This window comes from Alligator sinensis, unplaced genomic scaffold (genome assembly GCF_000455745.1).
Source record: "Alligator sinensis unplaced genomic scaffold, ASM45574v1 scaffold428_1, whole genome shotgun sequence".
Classification (NCBI taxonomy): Eukaryota; Metazoa; Chordata; order Crocodylia; family Alligatoridae; genus Alligator; species Alligator sinensis.
Window position 1 is genome coordinate 1,699,408 of NW_005841919.1, and position 20,901 is coordinate 1,720,308.

Sequence of the window (20,901 nt, forward strand, 5' to 3'; positions counted from 1 at the left end):
TTAATTTACACCAACACAGGATCCAATTCTGTTTTGAGATACCTCTGTGTATCTTCCACTGAAGTTAATAGAGACCATATGTGAATTTCTGAGGAACTGGGAACACTAGATGGTACCTAAAAAGAAATATTGAAGTATGAAACAACTCTGAGCATTTAATAAAACAGGATATACTCACTGGAGGCCCAAGAAGTCTTTCAATTCCAGTAAAGTTAAAAATTCCGTCTGTATTGTTCAGTGGTAGCTAAAAATGTGGATAAGGAACAGGTTATATGAATTATTAAATTGGTTCTCTGGAAGAGATATGAATTCTAGATATACACAGGCAAGCTCAAAATATCCTATTATAACTGTATGGACCGAAAATACAGAACAAACTATTAGAAACTCTCCTTGAGTTTTTATTTTTCTATTGTGTGCCTGGAATGACATTACTTGGCACTTTTACTAGGCTTTGTGTGAAATGACCTCAGAGTGCTTTACAAACTTCAATGAGCTGAGTCTCATAATTCCTTCCTTGAGGTATGAATCTCAATTTTGCAGATGAGGAAACTAATATAAACAGGGTGTGACCTGAGATCATTCTTTCTTAGTAGAATGAAGATCAGAATAAATTATTTAGATGCCAGCACTTCAAAAGCATTCTGTGAGCATGCCAGCATCTGACTTGCACGCATCTCATTGTAGAACCGAGGTCATGATGCCATACTGTTCATATTTCATTTTGGTTTTTATCACTGTTGTTTTCTGCTTTAAATAGTTTCCCCCATATTATATAACAGGGGTGGCCAACTTGCAGCACCCATGCCACAAGTGGCATGGGCAGCCTTTCTATGTGGCATGCAGCAGACTGGGGAGGGGACCGGCATCATAGCAGCAGATAGGGCAGGAACTAGAAAGCAGAGCATCAGATATAGTGCACAGGGGAGCACAGGGCTAGGAACAGAACACAGGGCAACAGATTAAGCAGGAAAAAGTGCAGAGATTATTTGTGGCATGCCTGCCAAAAAAAACCTAATCCCCACTATCATAAACCACAGCTATAGAATCACAGAATTGAAAGACTGGAAGGGACCTGCAAGATCATCAAGTCCAGTCCCCTGCAATGGGTGAGAGGTTATTGGGCTCAAACGAGCTCAACAAGGTGCTTATCCAGCCTCATCTTGAACACCTCCAAGGATGGCGACTGCACCACCTTGGCTGGGAGGGTGTTTCAGATTCTGGTAACCCTTACAGAAAAAAAGTTTTTTCTTATGTCCAGGCTAAGTCTTCCCTCTATTAGCTTGTGCCCATTGGTCCTCGTCCTCCCTTGAGGAGCCTTCCTGAAAAGTTGCTCCCCTTGATCTTGATGCTCACCCCTAATATACTTGTAGGAGGCTACCAAGTCACCTCTGAGTCTTCTCTTATTCAGAGTGAACAGACACATTTCCCAAAGTTTCTCTTCATAGGGCCTATCCTCCAGGCCCCTATTTTGACATACTGTATGGCAAAATGGTGAGAGTTTGGCTTTCATTAACTATATGCATACATCTTTTAAAACACTCATCCTTCTTCAGTTTTCATCAACTGGTTAGTTTCTTTTACTTTCATACTGATAGTCTCACTTGTTGCACAACAATTTAGTTTCCTGTTGATCTCAGCACTGCTTGCATCGGCACCCTTACAGGCTTAAATCTGTCTGTTTTATTGGGCAAGTCATTCTGCCCATGCCAGTATCCAACTGTGCATGTGTGTGCGCCATGCTCCTAGTGAATTCAGTATCCTATTGGATGGGTGCAGGATAAGCCCTTATCCTCACAGTGCATTTGGTACTTAAGTGTGCTGCCACCAGAATATTGCGGAAAATGTGAGCCCCATTAATGCAATAAGGTATGGTATGGTATCTAGCACCATACCAATAAAACATGGAACCATCATCCTTTGCCACCGTGGCTTGCAAATATACAACAGTGTTTACAAAATGGATATTTCCAGGAGGGAACAACAACAGAAAGACTTGCTTGTAGTAGGACACCAATGATCATCTTTCTCAACTCAGGTCTGATGCATAAAATGAAGAAGGCACATTTCCAGTTAATTCCATTCCAAGTATTCTGAATCAAAAAAGGTTCTTATTTTTTTCTGGATGCCATTACATGGTTCCTTCCTTCATTTGGCACAATATTTTGAAACTTGAATGTCAACAATTAGAAGCTGAAATCCAGGGGTATAACTAACAAGTTCTGTGTCCTGGGCAAAACTCTACCAAAGAGCAGAGTGGGAGGCCAGTCTTACCTGCTTCAGAGAAGACTCCAGCTTTTCCTGCCAGTTTAATGTTTGCACTCTCTCTCTCCCCCCACCTCAGCTGTTGCTGCTGCTGAAGCAGCAGCTGCTAGAGCAGCACAGTGTCCCTACATCCAGCTGCTACTGCAGCAACACGGGGCTGCCACTGCAGTGACAACTCCCCAGGGAACCACCATTCCCTTTAAGTTAGCTGAAGCTAATGCCCTACTTTAGCCACTTCTAGTTATGCTAATGCTGAAATCTGCGTGCAGATATACAGACCCCCATTTAGGTCCCTAGGGCAGTACTCGTCCCCCAAAACAGGAGAAGGGGCAGATCATTTGTACATTTTCTGCAGCATGAATCTTGGTGGAGTGGGATCATACTGGTTCCACACTCTAGGTTCTGTACGACTGTAATAAAAGCATTTTGCTGTTGCAATGCTCTGCTCTATCTGTAGCTGATGCCAGAATTCCAGAGCTCTGCATTTGAACATTCCTTTGAATATGGATTTACTCTGCATTTTACCATTCATTTTGGACCCAACCCAAATCAAAGGAAAAAGACTCCTATTGCCCTCAACAAGCTTTTGACCAGTATTTGTATATTTTGCCCAGCCATTGTATGCTGTGTAAATAATCTTAACCTTCAAATACAAGCCAAAGCTGTGGGTTAGGAAAGCACCATTTTAAGCAAGGCTACAATATATAAAAATGAAAGCAGGCTACTGGCTCTTCACTCTGTCCAAGAATAGTCATTTGCCTTAATTTTTGTTTTTAGGAGCTTTACCAGTAATGATATAGCAACATAACTGCTTGGAATTTCATGTAGCTTTATGAGAGACAAAATGCTAAACAGAAAAAACCTGGCCAAAACATGGCAATATGTCTATATTTTACATTCTTTTCATTGAGAGGGGTAGCATCTGAAAGACTAGGCTGTTGCCTACACAGGCTCTCTGAATCAGTTTAGTATCTAAAATGCTATCCTACCTTGCCTCCTGCCATTATTTTTATTGATATACTGAAGAAGAAACAGTACTGTTAGCATAGCTAGCTAAATGGATTTCTGCACACTATGCATAGACTTTTCAGCTTCCCATCCAAAAGCCATTAAAAGCTGGAGGCAGAATTGCAGAAAGCATACAAATTATACAAAATTACATACATTTACTTTACATGTCAGAAATCAGAATAGTTCCAGGTCTTCCTATCGTATCTTGTATATTAAAAATGGGAATTTAGTGAAAGCAAATGAAATTATATTAGTTGCTTTCCCTTATTTCTATTCAGTTTTCTCTTCGAGGAAAAAGAAAAAGATTTCTATACAGCACCTACTTATAGCTGTTCAGTGAAAAAGCAAAAAGCGCAAACAAGCCAGAAAAGATTAATATGATTTACTGACTCTTCAAAATGACCTGAAGAGCTCATAAAACCCCTCAGAGCAGAACAGCCAAAGGTACTTCATATTTGCACATTTTGACAATGAACTAAGAGAAGTTTCTTTTGCATGGAACAGAGCAGGGAAGACTGCGGCTTGGTAACTCAGAGAAATAGAAAAAGAAAGGAGTATGTGTGTGGACGGGTGTGGGGTTTGTGGAGGTATGTAGGGTTTATGAGCGTGTCTGGGGGAGGCATGGGGGTGGGGTTTGTGGGCAGGTATGGGGGTGTGTGCGGTTGGGTGTAGGGTTTGTGAGGGGCATAGGATTTGTGGGTGTGTGTGTATGCAGGTGGAGATTGTGGGGGATCTGTGGGGCAGGGGGGAGTGTGTGTGGATGTGGGGTTTGTGGAGGGTCGTGCAGCCCTCCATCACATGGCCCTCCCCCACCCCATGGCACACAGTCCCTACTGCTGGTGTCAGCAGCAGCAGGAAAAGCTGGAGGGCCCTCAGGGTGCTCATGGCCTGTAACTGGCAGAGCTTTCCAGTGGTGTGCGGTTCCAACTGAGTCCTGGGGGCTGCATGTGGTGGCATGGAGTCAGCTCAGCCCTCTGGCACACACCTTCAACCTAAACCAAGCTGGCTCTGTGCCAACACATGGGGCTTGTACTACAGGTGGGAGCCACATGACAGCGGGCCTGGCTGAGCTGCGCCAGCTCTTTGCTTTCACATGGGGCTTCCAGCACTCCAGTGGGAAGCCACATGTGGCAGCATGGAGCCCACCTGGCGTGATGGTGCACCACTCCCTGTGGCTCCTGGTCCACATGCTATCAGGCTGGGCAGGCTCCGGCCACTACATAGGGCTCCCAGCACTGCAGCCAGGAGCGTGTGCTGCTGGGCCGAGCCAGGCTGCTCTGTGTCACCATGTGCAGCCCCTGGAACTTAGCCAGAGCCATGTTCTGCCAGGGGAGCTCTGACTATTGTGCACTATGAGTGCCCCAAGGACTAGCTGCCTGCTGCTGTTGGCAGCATGGGCTGTGCGCCACTGAGGCACAGAGGGCCCACACCCCTCCACAAACCCTCCCATCCACACCCACCCACAAACCCACCCCCACACACACACACCTCCATGAACCCCACACCTACCAACACACACTCCCCATACCCACCCACACACATGCATGTCATCAGGCTGGGCAGGCTCCCTGCCGCCATGTTCAGCTCCTGGTACTGCAGGCAGGAGCTCCCCTCCCCAGACACCAGCTGTCCAGTCACCCACCATCGCGCTTGATGCCTCCACATGGGGCTCCCAACTGGAATACCAGGAGCCCCACAGAGGTGGAGATACAGAGCCCTCCAAGTCCGGTGGACCTTGACCTCTGAAAGCCTGTGCCTCCCGCTGGTTTTCGGAGGGGCAGTTGCAGGCTAGATAATTGGTAATTGTTTTTTGGAGGGGCCCTGCAGGCTAGATAGAATGGTTTGGAGAGCCAGATCTGGCCCAAAGATCGTATTTTGCCCATCCCTGGCCTAGCTCCTACAATTAAAATTGTTTGGCTCTGAGGCTGTGCCATCCTGAGATGATAAGCCTTTTCAGCTGAAGATATCTATCCAACATCCTATCCTAAGAAGAATGCCAACTGTGTTAGGCTGTCCTGAGTGAATGAATTACTTCACAGTTAGGGCGGCTAGGAGCTGGAACCAACTTCCAAGGGAGGTGGTGCTGGCCCCTACCCTGGGGGTCTTTAAGAAGAGGCTGGATGCCTACCTGGCTGGACTCATTTGAGTCCCGTTTTTGTTTTTAGGGTTTTTTGTTGTTCTCCCGCCCTGGCGGGGGGTCGGGCTAGAAGATCTAATAGGTCCCTTCCGACCCTAAAACTATGAAACTATGAAACTATGAATTCTCTGTGGCCATTCACAGCTCCTTCATTTCCCAGTACAAGTGATCATAGATTTATATGATTTCACAGAATCATAGATTTTCTGGTCATATCTTAAATGAATCAACTGGGAGAGATGCTAGACAAGCTTTTGAAGACCTGAGAAGCTTGCTTTTCTTTGCACCAGCACAGCTACAAGAACACTCCAATCCCAGTTCCAAATATCATATCAGATTGAATGCACAGGGTTTTTTAAATTTAGATTGAAGTTTGATGTGTCCAAACCTTCAAGCTCCTTTGTTTGTATTCATACTATTCATAAACAGAAAGGCTAACATACAAAATAAAACCCTACAGCAAGTGTATGTGTTGCTAAAAGATGTGTAGTTCTTTGTATCATCTTCTAGCAGCATGCACTTTGATGCAGGCAGATGCTGCCTTGGTAATAGGGCTAGTCTTCTGGTTTGTATGACAGACTGCACAGTGAAGTCCAGCCAAAGCTGCCATGTTCTTCTGTGTACTGCCAGGTCACCGGTTACCCAACTCATCAAACTTCCTCTGTTGCTTCTTTTTCTTAGTTCTTCTTCAACTTTGATGGCTCAAGCAGAATCAAATCAATCAACATTCCCCTCCACCTCCCACCCCCACCCCAACATTGTTAAAGTCTATGCTCATTTCTGTATTTTTCATTCTTTAAAAGACCATTTTTGTCCTGATTCTACGTATAACTATAGCTATATGGTGTGTAGATTTTTATCTTTTTGGGGCAGGCAGATAGCACCAGAACAGGCACCTTAACTGCTATGTGGCACCAAATGCCTTTGATGCCTTCTCACTTCATGAAGATACTTACCTCCGGAATTGCTATGATTGGTCCTGGTGGTCCTGGTAAACCTGGCGGTCCCACAATACTGGCACCATCCTGTCCTGGCTCACCCTATATCCACCGGATTATAGATGGAAAAACCATTTGTTAAACACAAATAGATAGCTAGTAACATAGGCAGACAAGGTTCTTTGGGTAAATCCAATATCTTTTATTAGACCAAGTCAAATAGTTTGAAAAATTCTTCTTTTATTCTTGCAAAAATTTTTTCCAACCATTTGAGTTGGTCTAATACAAGATATTGGATTTACCCAAAGAACCCTGTCTGCCTATGTCCTTAGACCAACAACCTACACCCCTGCACAACTGCAACATACACCCCTGAAACACAGTGAATAACATGAAACTCCATCCCATTTTACCTTGGGTCCTGTGTCTCCTTTTTCCCCTTTTGGACCCTGCACACAATAAAAAGTAGCTTTTAAGTAAGTAAAGTAAATTTAACGCTTTTAAGTAAGTAAAATAATTAAGTAATCATTTAAAAAGAAAACTGAAAATACCCTTGCTTCCCTCCAAATGCACAAAGAATAATGTTCATGAGACCACAGAAATGCATGGACGATTCTGACAACTTAAGTGGGTTTCGATCAGGCTGTAAATGGATATATTTTTTTTAAAGTTTGCAATTGTTTTTTATTTATTTTGTTTGCATATTAACCAGTACACATTTGGCATTGTTCTAATGTGACAAAGGGCTAAAACAGTGGTGCTCAACCTTTTTGGCTGGAGGGCCAGACGAGTGGTTGCTCTGTATGCTGGATCTGGCTGGTGGACCCAGCAAATTTCCCAACCTGTGGGGAGCCCTGTGGGCCAGATTCCAAGGCTCCACAGGCCATATATGGCCCACGGGCCAGAGATTGAGCATCCTTGGGCTAAAAGAACTATTGGCAACTGATCTGCAACATTTCACTTAATCCTCCGGGGTAATTAAGTAAAAAATCCACATAAAAGCCTCTAAATATCTGTCGGCTCCTATTTTTTTCTCCACTTCTAATTAAAAATGGCAATTTATTTCAAAACGTGTACAAAGCAAAAGAGCGTTCACAGGCAGAGAGCTCCTGTGCCAAGTTTCAATCTGGAGGAGATTAATTATTCATTTACATTTGATGTTCTTAAAAATAATGGTGCTAACAGGTTTCTGTAGAAGTTGGCACTTACCAGGAGGTTTGAATCTGAGTGTTAAATATTTCATTTACATCAGGAAATCCCAAATTTCTTTGTAGAGTGAACTGTAGATTCAGAATTCCAAATTAAGTTGTGGAGAGCTCTCTTCTTATTGCTTATTGCAGTGGGGGCCAATGGTTTTGGTAGATGTGCCACATATAAACCATGCACCTGCCCCAAGTGCCACTCTGATTCCCTTCTTCTGCCCCGTCTGCTGCTCTGTTATCTGCTCCCTGCCCCGTGTTCCCTTTCCAGTCTGCTGCTCTGCTTCCTGCCCTGCCTGCTGCTGTGTTGCCTGTCCCCCCGCCAGTCTGCAATATGTTACACACACAGGATACCTGTGTCACTTGTGGCACACATGCTGCAGATTGGCCACCCCAGCTTTATCACTGTGGCAACTGCCATTTACATGGCAAAGCAATATCAGGGAAGTGCTCAGCTTCTCTTCTGGGATGTAGTAATTGGCAAAATGAATGAAAGCTAGTGCAATGTGACCAGCCACTTTCCCCTAAACCAACAGTAAGTGCTCTGGGGCTCACTGGTGGCCTCTGGACCAAAGACTGGGCATTTCACTGCACACAGAACAAGCAGGGTAACACCACTCACTTCATCTCCAGGGCGTCCAGAAACACCAGGAAATCCAGGTTTTCCACTTGCACCTTGTATTCCCTGTCAAAGCAGAATCACATTTTCCATTATTCACTATATATTGCATTAAATCTAGTTTAATGCAGCAGATACATTATCCTATCCGATTTCTTGAAAGTTGGTCAGTTACTCCATGGGAAAGTTTTAAAAATCACAGTTACCAAACATAACATGGTTTGCTCACAGAAAAATGAGTTTTAAAAGGTCTACTAATTACTAGCGATGAAAACAATAGATATGCAAAGACCGAACTTATGTTTGGCTGCAGTGTTTTGAAGGGACACAAAAGAACTGCAGTGCAAGTCCTCCAGCAAGATGTACTGCTCCAAGTGGCTGTGTTGATTCAACTTAGTTTTGTTTCTAGAAGGCATTTTTGAACATTTACAATAAAATGCTCCAACTTTCTAAAAGAGAAACAGTAAACATTGACCCTGGATGCAGTTGTTATCCTGGATTGTTTAAGCTACATAGGAATCTATGAGTGATAGTTTACAAGATTTAAAATCCTGACTTCTCCTTTAAAGCGGCAATAATATGAATAGAATTGATGTTTCTGCTTCATTAGGAAAGGATTCTCTACACCTTTGTGTCATCTCAGGTTTTCTCTGCCATCTGCAGAGTGTGTTATAGAAGAACAAATTAGAACTTTTATAACAGTGTAAAAATTGTAAAGCACCTAAATCTTACTTTCAAAAGTCAACAGGATGCAGGCTCCTTGGAGCCAGCTGATGTTTGACCTATGGTGTGGTGGTTCTAGTGCTGGGTTGGGAAATTAGAAACACCCTCTACATGATGGGGAAAACCTGGAACGAAGGTCCTTTGGCTTTGCAGGCAGGAAACCAAACTACTGAGCTCTTTAGGGGAAAAAGGGCTCCTTTTCTTCCTTGAAGCCCTCTTCTGATTTTGAATAGGCAGTTTGTTAGGTACATGAATTCACCATGGTTTAAGCTCTAGGAGGACCAGGTACCTTCAACAATTGTTTTATTACTGAAGTAAAAACAAACTGTTTTTGATGCCTTAGTTTTTATTGCCAATACACATGCCCAGTCTGAGCACATAGATGACTATTAGGGCTGTGCAAAGCTTCAGGTGCTGATTCGATTCAGAACAGATTCGGCCTGATTCGGTGGCTGAATCTCCAAATCCGAATCAAATCAGAGGGCTAATAAAAAGGTCTGAATCGATTCGAAGCTCTCTGAATTGATTTGAAAAAGATTCGGAGAGCTTCGATGATTTGGGCGGTCCCCGCTGACTGCAGCAAGGAGCTAGAGCTGGACTCAGAGCTGGTAAGTAGTGGGTGGGGACCGTGGGGGGAACCCTGCCAGGATCCATCCACTGCCTGCTCCCCCAGCCCCACCATGGCTGCCCTGCCTGCCCCAGCTCCCAGTGCTTTAAAGAAAACCCCCCACTCACTGCGTGATGCCCAGCAGGGGGGGGCAATTTCTGTTGCCCCCCACTGCCCCGTGCTGCATGGGGGGCTCTGCATGAGCCCCCCGACCCCTTCACTCTCTCAGCCCCACCCCCACAGCTGCCCCACCTGGCCCAGCTCTGGCTCTTTAAGAAAAAAACCCAAAAAACCAAACAAAACCCTGAGCTCACTGGCTCCTGCAGTGGCCTTGAGGCTTCAGGGGGCCTCATGGAAGAGCCTCCCATATGGCATGGGGCAGCAGGGGGCAGTGGGGATTACCCCCCGCCGGGCAGGAACCGGTGAATCAGGGTTTTTTGGTGTTTTTTTCTTAAAGGGAAAGGACTGGAGCTGGGCCAGGTGGGGCAACCATGGTGGGGACTGGGGGAGCAGGCAGGGGTTGGGGGGCTCATGCAGAGTCCCCCACATGGCACAGAGTAGTGGGGGGCAGCAGGGATTGTCCCCCCACCTGGCAGCACCCACTGAGTCAGGGTATTTTTTTTCAAACTGCCAGGAGCTGGGGCGAGCAGGGCAGCCATTGCCGGAGCTAGAAGAGTGGGTGGGGGATGAGCCTGTGTGATTCAGAGATTCGGCAGTAGCTGAATCTCCAAATCAGATTCAGCTGAATTGATTTGGGACAATGATTCGAATCACTGTCCCCCGAATCGGCCTAATCTGAATCCGAAGCGAATACTAGCTGCTTCGCACAGGCCTAATGACTATGTGCACAAACAGGCTTATGCATCCAGGAATAGAGTTTCTATCTATCTGAGGCACAGGTGTCCTTTTTGGCACTTAGACAACCAGAAATGCCATGTAGACACCTAAATCTGGACACCTGGATGACTAGAAAGGGAACAGAATACCATTCCTAGTTGAATACTTTATCCATTGTCTTTAAGTAACCACACCAGGTAAATTTCTCTACAATGGCATCTACAGATGTGGTAAAGCTTTAGCAAGCTATGAGTGATCATGAACCTGAAGCCCAATTCATGTTTTCCTTCCATTTGTGACTGAAATACATTTCATATCTAGACATCCCAAAGAGCTCTGCATGGACAAACTGTGCAGAGATATTGGTGGAGGGAATCTAAACACGACCCTCCTGAACCAGGATGCAAGGCTACCACATGGCTCCTTCTGGGTTAGTAGACCTGTGTTACCCTTCCATCTTATTTGTGGACAGTAGTTTATGTCTCTGACCCTCTGTAATAACAGATCTCAAGGACCTCTCCTGATCTCCCTTCCATCTGCATTAGCTTATGGAAGTTGCTCAGGTCTCCTTTCACAGCTTGCAGGATTTTATTTAGTAGGGCCAGATATTATTCCACTTTGTAAGTGAAACTATGATTCTATTACATTCTGCTTGAGTCCCTGAAAAAAAGCTAATGCAAAAGATGAGGGGTCCTTTTCCTTCTTGCTGCTTTTTTATAACTCAGTCTTAAGGGTTAGAAAATGGTGTGTTACAGAAGTAGGTGCATTATTGGCAGGGTCGACCTTAGGGGGGTGCAGGGCCTGGGGCAAATCAGCCTGTGCGGAGCCCCCTTAGCACTGCGTGGTGCCCATTGCACCCCTGCAAAGGCAGGGCACAGGTGGGGGGAGTCTCTACGCTTCTTCTGTGGTGTGGGGCAGAGCCACCAGCACCAGGCAGGCCCCATGGGAGGGGTCATGGCCGCCCCACCCAGGATAAATCAGCCTAGGCAGGGCCCCCTTAACACTGTGTGGGGCCTGTGTCTCCCCCACGCCCAGGGGGGCTGGTCTCCACGTGTCTTCTGCAGCGTGGGGCAGAGCCGTCACCACCAGGTCGGCCCCTGTGGGAGGGACCGTGGCCGCACCACCCAGCTCTGCGGGGTCCCTCATAGTGCGGGGCCCAAGGCAGTTGACCTGGTTTGCTGTACCCTAGAGACAGTCCTGACTACTGGACTTCTGGAACAGAAACTGGCTCTGGGTGTTCAAGGTACTATGCAGATATATGGTGCTGCTTCATCAGTGACTCTCACCCTGTGGCCAGTTCCAAAGCTGGTATAGCACAGAGAGCTTTGGGAGACCCCCACAACCAGGTGACTTTCATTCAAACACAGATCATACATGCCTTCTGCACATTGCTCCACTTGCTGCAAATTCACTTTGATGCTGCTAATGCTAAACAATTTCACTTTCCTACTAGTGGGAAAGGAAGACCTGGCTTTAGCAAAAATCATTAAAATATAATGTCAAATATTACAGTGAGGTCACTTCTCCTCTTTAACACTCTTCATATTCACCACCAATAAATCTTAACATTCTACACATCGTTTCTCTTTTGAAGCTATCACTGTTCAGTAAACACTGGCCAAGCCTTTTTAATTCTGCTTGACTGCAGAGCACTTGAATAGTACTTTGTGCATCTGCACTGAAACCCTGGACATGTGCTTTTGAGCTAGCCCACCTGCCCTATCCCACTCACATACACCCAACCTGAAAATACAGTAGTGAAGCGGGACATGCTGAGGAAGGCCCCCAGCATTGCCAAGGACACAGTCTTGCCACCTCCAGTGAGTTCTTATAAACAGAGGAGCAAGCCGTCTTCTGATTTTGAACAGTCAGTGACTGTTCAAAAATCAGAAGAGGACTTGCTCCTGAATTCACCATGGTTTAACTCTAGGAGGGCCAGGTACCTTCAATGATTGTTTTTTATTTTTATTATTGAAGTACAAACAAACTATGGTACCTTGCTTTTTTAAACAGTGTTGTTATTACCTATTTATGACAGACAGACAGACAGACAGACTTTAGAAATGTGCTTTTATAATGTGTTTACCACAACAGCATACATTGTAGAACAGTGGTGCTCAACTTCTGTCCTGTGGGCCAGATACGGCACATGGGGCTTCCCACAGGTGCAGATCTAGTGTGTGGGCCTGGGCCAATGCACTAGATTGAACCTATGGACAGACCCTGTGAGCTGACCCCATTCTGGATCTGGCCAATAGACCAACCTCACATGTGGGACCTAGCCTACAGACCAGTCCTGTGCCCTTCATCCAGCCCATTTGGCTAGAAGTCCTACCATCGTAGAATAAGAATTAGCAAAATTAGGACCACAAAGTAGAACATTTTCTTTATGCAACTTATGCAAAAAAAATCAGCATCCTGAAGACATAAAAGAGCTTGAAGCAACTTTCCTTTGCATCAATGTATTATCTTTAATTATCATGTAGACAGGTGTCTTGGTTAAATGATGGAACTCAAAATATGTAGAGCAGATGGAATTTATAACAAGCAGCAGCCCACTGCATTATGTTTTTAAATTAAACAAGCATATGCTGTGATAAAATTCTTATAAATGTTCAGCAAACAGAGGGCTAGATTCATTGTTGCTGTAATATAGCTTACATTACTATAACCCTTTTGATGATACTGGACTTACACCAATGCACAATTGAAATAAACTGGTGGTGAATTAGGCCCAGAATATTTTTAAAAAGAAGTATCAAGAAATCACACAGTTTGCTGACATCTATGATTCAACTCAGTGGCAGCGTCTACATGAGGCATTGAGTGAGCAGTAGCTTCATGTGACACAAGACATGATGCAATGCTACTGTGCAGTAGTAATGAGCTACTGCGCAGTCAGCACCACCAAGAAACCATTCAGGAATGCTATTGTGTAGTAATGCCAGTTACTGTGCATTCATTTGGTACTTGTGTATTCAAGTACAGGTTTCTCTTGCTTTATGCAGGTTCTGTATGTGCAAATTCACTCTTATGTGATGACCCTTTTTGTACCAAAAATTTGTTATATGCAAATTTGAGTTTTGCGCTGTTTTCCAGGAACGCATGTATAGCATAAAGTGAGGGAAAGCTGTACTAAATGACTAAGCAGTAGCAACTGTGCAGTCAGCATCTCATGTAGACACTATCAGTTTTGCAGACAGCTCCCCTCTCTTTGATCTTGGAATTCTCTAAATGAAAGAAAAGTTTCCACCGTTGTTTTCAAGCAGAAAGAGCACACAATAAACTACGTAGAGAAAATAACAAAATTATGATTCAAGTCAGATGAATTTCCTACCTTTAAACCTGTCAAGCCTGGTGGACCAGCATCACCTTTTTCTCCCTGAAACAGATATACAGCAAAGATTATGGTAAGTAATACCTCAGAACGATTACAGGAATTCAAACAAGTGCATCCCTTTGTTTGGAAAGAAAGGATTAAATCAGCACAAATTTGCTCCAGTTTTAGGTTTGTGCAAGTCCCATGATCTGTAATAAGTTTACTGAAAATCTTTTCAACTTCTTTTTCTCAGGATTACTTCTGTTCACATATATATGAGACTTATAGATGTTACTGCTTTTGGTGGAAAAATCATTTTTCATTAGACAGGCTTTGCCCACTTACAACACTTGTGGCAAAAGCAGGCAGACATTTATATTAGACAAACAGGCTGGATATATGACATCCCTCTAGATCTCAATCAAAGTCAGATCAAGTTTTTATTGCTATTGGTACCATGTAGTGACAATGGTTGAGCACCATGGTTGAGCTGTTGGTGACTCAGCTGGCTAACAGAAACACTAGCACTGTTAGTCAAAGAAAAGGTGGAGGGCAGGTCCAACCTGGCAAATAGCTTAACTTCTGTGGAACCACTATTGCTACTGAGAGAAAACACTGCAACAGTAGTAACAATAGGAATAGGTGATAGGCGCTGAATGATGAATTCCCTAGGTTAGATCATCTCCCAAACATGACCAAGAAGATAACACTCTTGGGGCTTATTTGGGGCACACCATATGATGCCACAATGTCAAATGTGTGCCTGATAATCCTGAGCATAATACAAGGGGACTCTGGCTAAGGAAAACAATAAATATCACAGCATGGAATGTAAGAATGTACAAATGTAAAGGACAGCAGCAGAATTATTATGTGGGGCTCCAGAAAATCTGACTTCAACAAACTCAGGAAACTGGTAGGCAGAATTCCCTAGAAGGCAAGTCTGAGGGGAAAAAAGAGTCCATGGGAGTGAACTTAGGTTCACAGAAGCATGTGCTCCATATATGTATCTTACTTAGTTAGTCTACAAAGGTGCATATCTGCCATGTCTTTTGTGCCTTGAGGAAGCCATTGGAAAGGCACAAAATCAGGCTATCCTAAAGGGAAAAAAAGGTAGAAAGCTTGCTTGCATGTGTCTTTATAGTGAAGTTTGGGGTGTCCTGTTGTTCTTGTTCCCTCCAATAATTCCCCATATAGCATGTCCTTGGGTATATGTCCATCTTACAATCATGTCCGTCTTCCAATCTACTCAGATGGCCTAGCCTTTTTTAAAGAGTTTACCCCTTCTGGGTACACTTCTGGTGGAGTGGTGGGGTGGGAGTGGGAGGAGGTGGGGGGGCAGAGGTCAGACATGCAGTGGGGGGGGTAGCAGTGGTCAGATGTGGAGCGAAGGGGGAGGTGGCAGTGGCCAGACACAGAGCAGGGGTGGGGGGCGTGCTCCATCCCCACCCATTCACATGTACCCCCTAGTCCCTTTCCAAGTACCCTTGGTTGACAACCCCTAGCCTAGCCAGTGCAGTCGTCTCTGAGTAGAGCTGTCACGCTTGGCAATTGGCCTTTGAAGAACCTCTGCGTTGGTAACTTTATCTTGCCATTTGATGTTGAGTATGTGGCATAAACGGCTCAGGTGGAAGCTGTTTAACCTTTTCTCTTGATGTGCATAAGCTGTCCATGTTTCCCCACCATACATGAGAGTGCTGAGCTCACAAGCTTTGTACACTGGCATTTAGGTCTTGATGATAAGCTTTGAGTTGTTCCATGCTCTTTTAGTTAGTCTGCTGAAGGTGGTAGCAGCCTTTCATCCAGTGAAAGGTTAGTGGTCACTATAGAATCTAGGTAGCTGAACTTTTGGACTACTTCTAACTAGTTCTCATTAAGGGTGATTGACGGATCTTGTGGAACTCCTTGTCTTAGTACAACTTTTCCCTTTATGCTGATAGTGGGAGCAAATGTCTGACAAGCTCTTGAAAGGTGATCCATGACTTCTTGTAGTAGGGCTTCATTGTGGACTATAAGGGCAGCATCATCAGCAAATAGAAGCTCCCTGATAAGCACCTTTCTAACTTTAATCTTGGCCTTGAGTGGCAACAGTTTGAAGAGTTTTCCATCTGAGCTTGTGTGAAGATACGTTCTACCTTCCATATGGTTAAATGCGGAGTTCAGGAGTACCGAGAAGAAGATTCCAAAGAGCGTAGGGGTAAGAGAACACATCCTTGCTTCACTCCGTTTTTCATTTCAAAGTTGTCCAAAGTGGACCCATCAAACTGAACAGTTGCTTTCAAGTTATTGTGGAGAAACATATAAGACTTAACAGGATTGGTGGGCATCCTATCTTTTCTAGGACTGTAAATAGGCCTGCTCTGCTGACAGTGTCAAATGCTTTGGTTAGATCCACAAAGGCGATGCTCAATGGTTGGTTTTGCTCTCTGCACTTTCTTGAAGTTGACTCAGAGAAAATATCATGTCTATGGTTGATCTTTCAGCCCTAAATCTACACTGAGACTCAGGGTAGACATGACTCACCAGGTGTTGTAGGCGCATCATGATAACCCTTGTGAAAGCTTTTCCTGCTATGCTTAGTGAGATACCTCTGTAGTTGTTGCAGTCACCCTTATCTCCTTTATTTTTATATAAAGTGACGATCACACTGTTTGAGTTTGCATCACACGTGTCTTGTGGTACCTCACCCTCTTTCCCGGCTTTGAGTAACAGCTGATGAAGATATGGTAGTAGGCTTTCTTTCCTGCACTTGAGACTTTCCGTTGGGATACCATCTTTTCCAGGAGCCTTGCCACTTGATAATGAACCAATGGCCTTGCTTAGCTCTTCTACAGTGGGCTCCACGTCTAACTCTAGCATGATCTGTAGAGTTGGTATTTGGTTCAGTGATTTGCTGGTGACGTTCCTTTCTTGTGACTATAGGTCTGAGTAGTGTTCAACCCAACAAGACATCTACTTGTTTCTATCTGTAATGGCTTCACTGCTGAGCCATTTGAGAGGGGCAACCTTGTTGACAGTAGGGCCTAGAGCTTTCTTCAGACTATCATACATGACTTTTAGGGTTTCCCATGTCTGAGGCTGCCTATATCTCATTGCAGAGCTTAGTCCAGTACTGATTTGCGGAGTGTCTGGTTGTTCTCAGTACCTTGTTTTTTGCACATTGAAGTCTTGCTTTGGTGCTCACTGTTGGCTTCTTGTTGTGTTCCAGGTAGGCTGTGTTCTAGATGTTGATAAGAGGTAATAGAGTTCTTCTACAGTTTCTTTAAACCAGTCCTTATTTATTGGTCTCTTTTCCCCAAATGTAGCTTTAGCTGTTGCATAGATTGCAGTTCTTAAACCTTCCCAAATTTCCTCTGACTTCTCTAGTAGTGACTTCCCAAATATGATGAGTTCAAAAGCCTTCACAAACTCTTGACACTTCCTCTGGTTCTTGGTGCTAGTAGTATTGATTGTAGGCTTGCTCCTAGGTTTTGCTCTATGTAGTTTCTTAGCTGTAATCTTCACTTTGCTAATGATCAGGAAGTGGGAAGCCCTCTTGTCTAAACAGGGAAATCCAGTCCTCTTAAGAAAGAAGAAAGAGGCTTATAAACAATGGAAGCTTGGGGCAGGCCCCAAGGAGGACTATTCCATGATGGTCCACATTTGCAGGGAACAGATAAGACAGGCTAAAGTGGCAATTAAACTTAAGATTAGCAACGGGAATCAAGGACAACAAGAATTCCTTCTTTAGGTACATAGGGAACAAGAGGAAAACAAATGGGGCCATTGCTCAACAACTCAGGAGAGCTGGTTACCGGCACCCAGGAAAAAGCTGAACTTCTGAATGACTACTTCGCCTTGGCCTTTCACTGGACCAAGGGGAAAACCACGCCAGGTAGAGTAGAGGATGAGCACGGTAGGAATAATTGCCTTCCTACTATTGCCATAGAATTGGTGTATGACCAATTAATAAAATTAGATGTATACAAGTCAGCAGGACTGGATGCTCTGCATCCGAGAGTGCTGAAGGAGCTGGCTGAAGTCATTGTGGAACCCCTGGCAAAACTCTTCCACAACTTGTGATGCTCTGGAGAAGTCCCTGATGACTGGAAAAGGGCCAATATTGTGCCCATCCACAAGAAGGGCAGGAGGGAGGACCTGGGTAAGCCAATCAGCCTAACTTCCATCCTAGGGAAAATCCTAGAAAAGTTCACCAAGGAGTCTATCTGCAATAAGCTTGCAGAAGGTAAGATTCTGAATGACAGCCAGCATGGCTTCGTTGTGGGCAGGTCTTGCCTTACCAACCTCATCTCCTTTTATGACCAGGTAACTCACCACCTGTACATGAGAGAGAGCAGGTTGACATTGCATACGTAGACTTCTAAGAGGCCTTTGATCTAGTATCGCGCAATGTCCTCACAAGAAAATTGGAGGATTGTGGGCTTAACTCTGAGACAATCAGATGGGTGAGAAACTGGCTGCAAGATAGGACTCAGAGAGTCGTAGTGAATGGATCTGTGTCATCCTGGCAAGAAGTGTGCAGTGGTGGCCCACAGGGGTCGGTGCTTGGTTCAGTACTTTTCAACATTGTTATTAACAATTTGAATGTGGGAGTGAAGAGCTCACTGGCCAAGTTCACGGACGACACCAAGTTATGGGGAAGTGTGGTCACGCTTGAAGATAGGCTACAGTTACAGTCGAACCTAGACAGGCTAGCAAGTTGGGCGGATCAGAACCTGATGGAGTTCAACATTGAGAAATGTAAAGTGCTCCACGTCAGGATGAGCAACCCCCAACACACCTACAGGCTTGGCGGCACCAGACTGACTAGCACCCTGAATGAAAGGGGTCTGGGGGTAATAATAGGCTACAGTATGAATATGAGCTGGGTAGCCAGGAGGGCAAATAATACTATGGCATGCATCAATCGATGCCAAGGAGGTGATTCTTCCACTCTGCTCAGCACTGGTGAGACCACAGCTGGAGTGCTGCATCCAGTTCTGGGCAACACACTTTAACAAGGACGTGGACAAGCTTGAGAGAGCCCAAAGAAGAGCCACCCATATGATCAGAATCTTAAAAGACAAGCCATATGAGGAAAGGCTGAGGAATCTGGGACTTTTCAGCCTGAGGAAAAGAAGGCAGAGAGGGGACCTGGTAGCAGCTTACTACTACACTACGGGAGTACATTAAGGACTCAGTGAGCAACTGTTCACCCGGGCACCCAAGGGGAAAACCAGAAGTAATGGCACAAACTCCTGGAAGATTGATTCAGGCTCAACATTAGGGAAATAGATGCAGGCCTCTGCCCCGCCCACCCCCCGGCACCATTCTACAATTTGCTAGTACATTCAATTTGTTAGTACAAAAAATAATGGTCTTAAACTGCAACAAGGAAAATTTAGGTTGGATAACAGGAAGAACTGTCTAAATATGAGGATGCTTAAGTATTGGAATTCATTACCTAGAGAAGTTATAGAATCCCTATCCTTGGTAGTTTTTAAGGTCAGGTTAGACAAACATTTATCTGAAATGGTTTAGACCAGTAGTTCTCTGCCTTTCTAGACTTGAGGCATCCCTCAACAGACTTGAGGAACCCTTTGATGGACTCAGGCAACCCTCAGAAAATGCTAGCTCTTAATTTTTACTCCTGCTTTGACTACAAAAAATAATAAAGCAATTCCTGTTGCAAAGAACTCAACAGGTTGAAATGCTTTTAACCCTATAGGCCATGTCTAGAGGAGTGCGGCCATGCAGTATGTGGCACCGCAGACATGTCTGTGATGCCACATACTCCATGTTCATTTGTTCTCTGCACTGCAAGGGAGCAACATGAGGGGATTTTTTTACCTCTGGATAGCCAGGGTTGAAAAAAAACTATGGAAAAGGAAGTAGAGGGGAGCATGTGATATCAGTGTGCGCCCCCCAAAGTTGGAGCCTGGCCAGCCAGAGCTGTGCTCTGCTGCCGGCCAGGCTCCATGTGGTAGGATCACCACTGCTGCAGCCACAGGAGGCTCCCAGGATGCCAGGTAAGGCTTCTGGGGCCAGCCCAGTAACGCAAGGGTAACTTGCTGTGTGCTAGAGTGCACATGGCACAGGTGTTCCCCAGAGACAACTAGTGGAGGCACAAGGTATACCGCCGCTAGTTGTCCCCAGGGAACCAAACGTCCATGTACATCTGGACATGGCTATGTATTTCTATTTGATATCTCCAGGTTTTTCCTTATGAATCATGTTTGCAAACATACCAATGTTAAGACTGTGTGACACCCCTGAAAGGATCTCAAGGCACTCCAGGATTTAGAATCACTGCTTAGAGAGTGATAATCCTACCATGACTAGTGGGTTGATGGCCTCCTGAGGTTCTTGCCAGCCATACTTTTCTACAATTCTATGAATATTATGACAATGTGGCAAGTTATCCATGTTGCAATCAGAACTGGATTAGGGCCAATGTTAAGACAAACAGTCTAATGGAGATATAATGGAGAAGGTCATTGCATGGCAGAAACAAATAACCTGATAATACTAGCAAATTGCTCGTCAAGCATGATGGAGGGAGTGGGGGGCGGGCAGGGGCAGAGGCCTGCATTGTTCCCCTGGCCTTGGGTTGGGGTTTGGCTTCCCTCCCTTCCCTGTCTGCTGCTTTGGGCCTGGGTTCGTTCCCTCCCCCACTTCCTTCTGTTGTTTTGGGTCTGGTTCCTCCCTGTGCTTCAGGTGCAGGCCCATGCACCTCCCCCCAACCACCTGCCTCCCAGGATGGGGGGGGGCAGGGGGAGGGGAGCAGCAACAGGCAGCCAGTGGCAGCTGGGGCCAGCAGTGGTGGCCAGTGGGGCTGTCAGCAGGTGGCCGGTGCTGGTGGCGAGTGGCCATGCGCTGCCCCAGGATAATCCCCCCCTTCCCTTCCCCCCTACCTTCCAGCAGTTGTTTCGGGGGCTGCTCCGGCCCCTGGCTCCAAAGAGCAGGGCTGGGGAGGGGGTAGGCCAGCGGCACTGTCCTCGCCCCCCTCTGCATCCCCTCCATTATGGTGGCACTCCAGTTCCCACTGTCCCCCTCTGCTTCCAAGGAGTAGGGCTGAGGGGGTGGTGAGGCCAGCACTACTGGCCTCACCCCCACACCCTGGCCCCTCAATCTCTGCTATCACGGCAGGACTCTGCCGTGTGTCTGTTGGAGCACTCTGATTGACTGCCAAGACAACCAACCAGAGTGCAAATAAAGCATTACAGACAGACAGACTAAGGCTTTTATAATATTAGAATACTCAGGG

The 20,901-nt window shown here is 45.4% G+C and overlaps 1 protein-coding gene across 4 annotated transcripts in view; it reads right to left on the bottom strand.

Annotated features, from left to right (window-relative positions):
- Positions 1 to 20,901, bottom strand: part of COL15A1 (collagen type XV alpha 1 chain) — a 337,165-nt gene that overhangs the window by 64,602 nt on the left and 251,662 nt on the right. For all 4 annotated transcript variants that reach the window (XM_006018966.2, XM_025198310.1, XM_025198313.1 and 1 more), the window contains 5 exons: positions 13,674 to 13,718; positions 8,173 to 8,235; positions 6,765 to 6,800; positions 6,370 to 6,453; positions 179 to 244 (listed from right to left, as the gene is read on the bottom strand). In XM_006018966.2, coding sequence (XP_006019028.1) covers positions 179 to 244; positions 6,370 to 6,453; positions 6,765 to 6,800; positions 8,173 to 8,235; positions 13,674 to 13,718 — 294 coding nt within the window. The remainder of the gene's footprint in view (positions 1 to 178; positions 245 to 6,369; positions 6,454 to 6,764; positions 6,801 to 8,172; positions 8,236 to 13,673; positions 13,719 to 20,901) is intronic.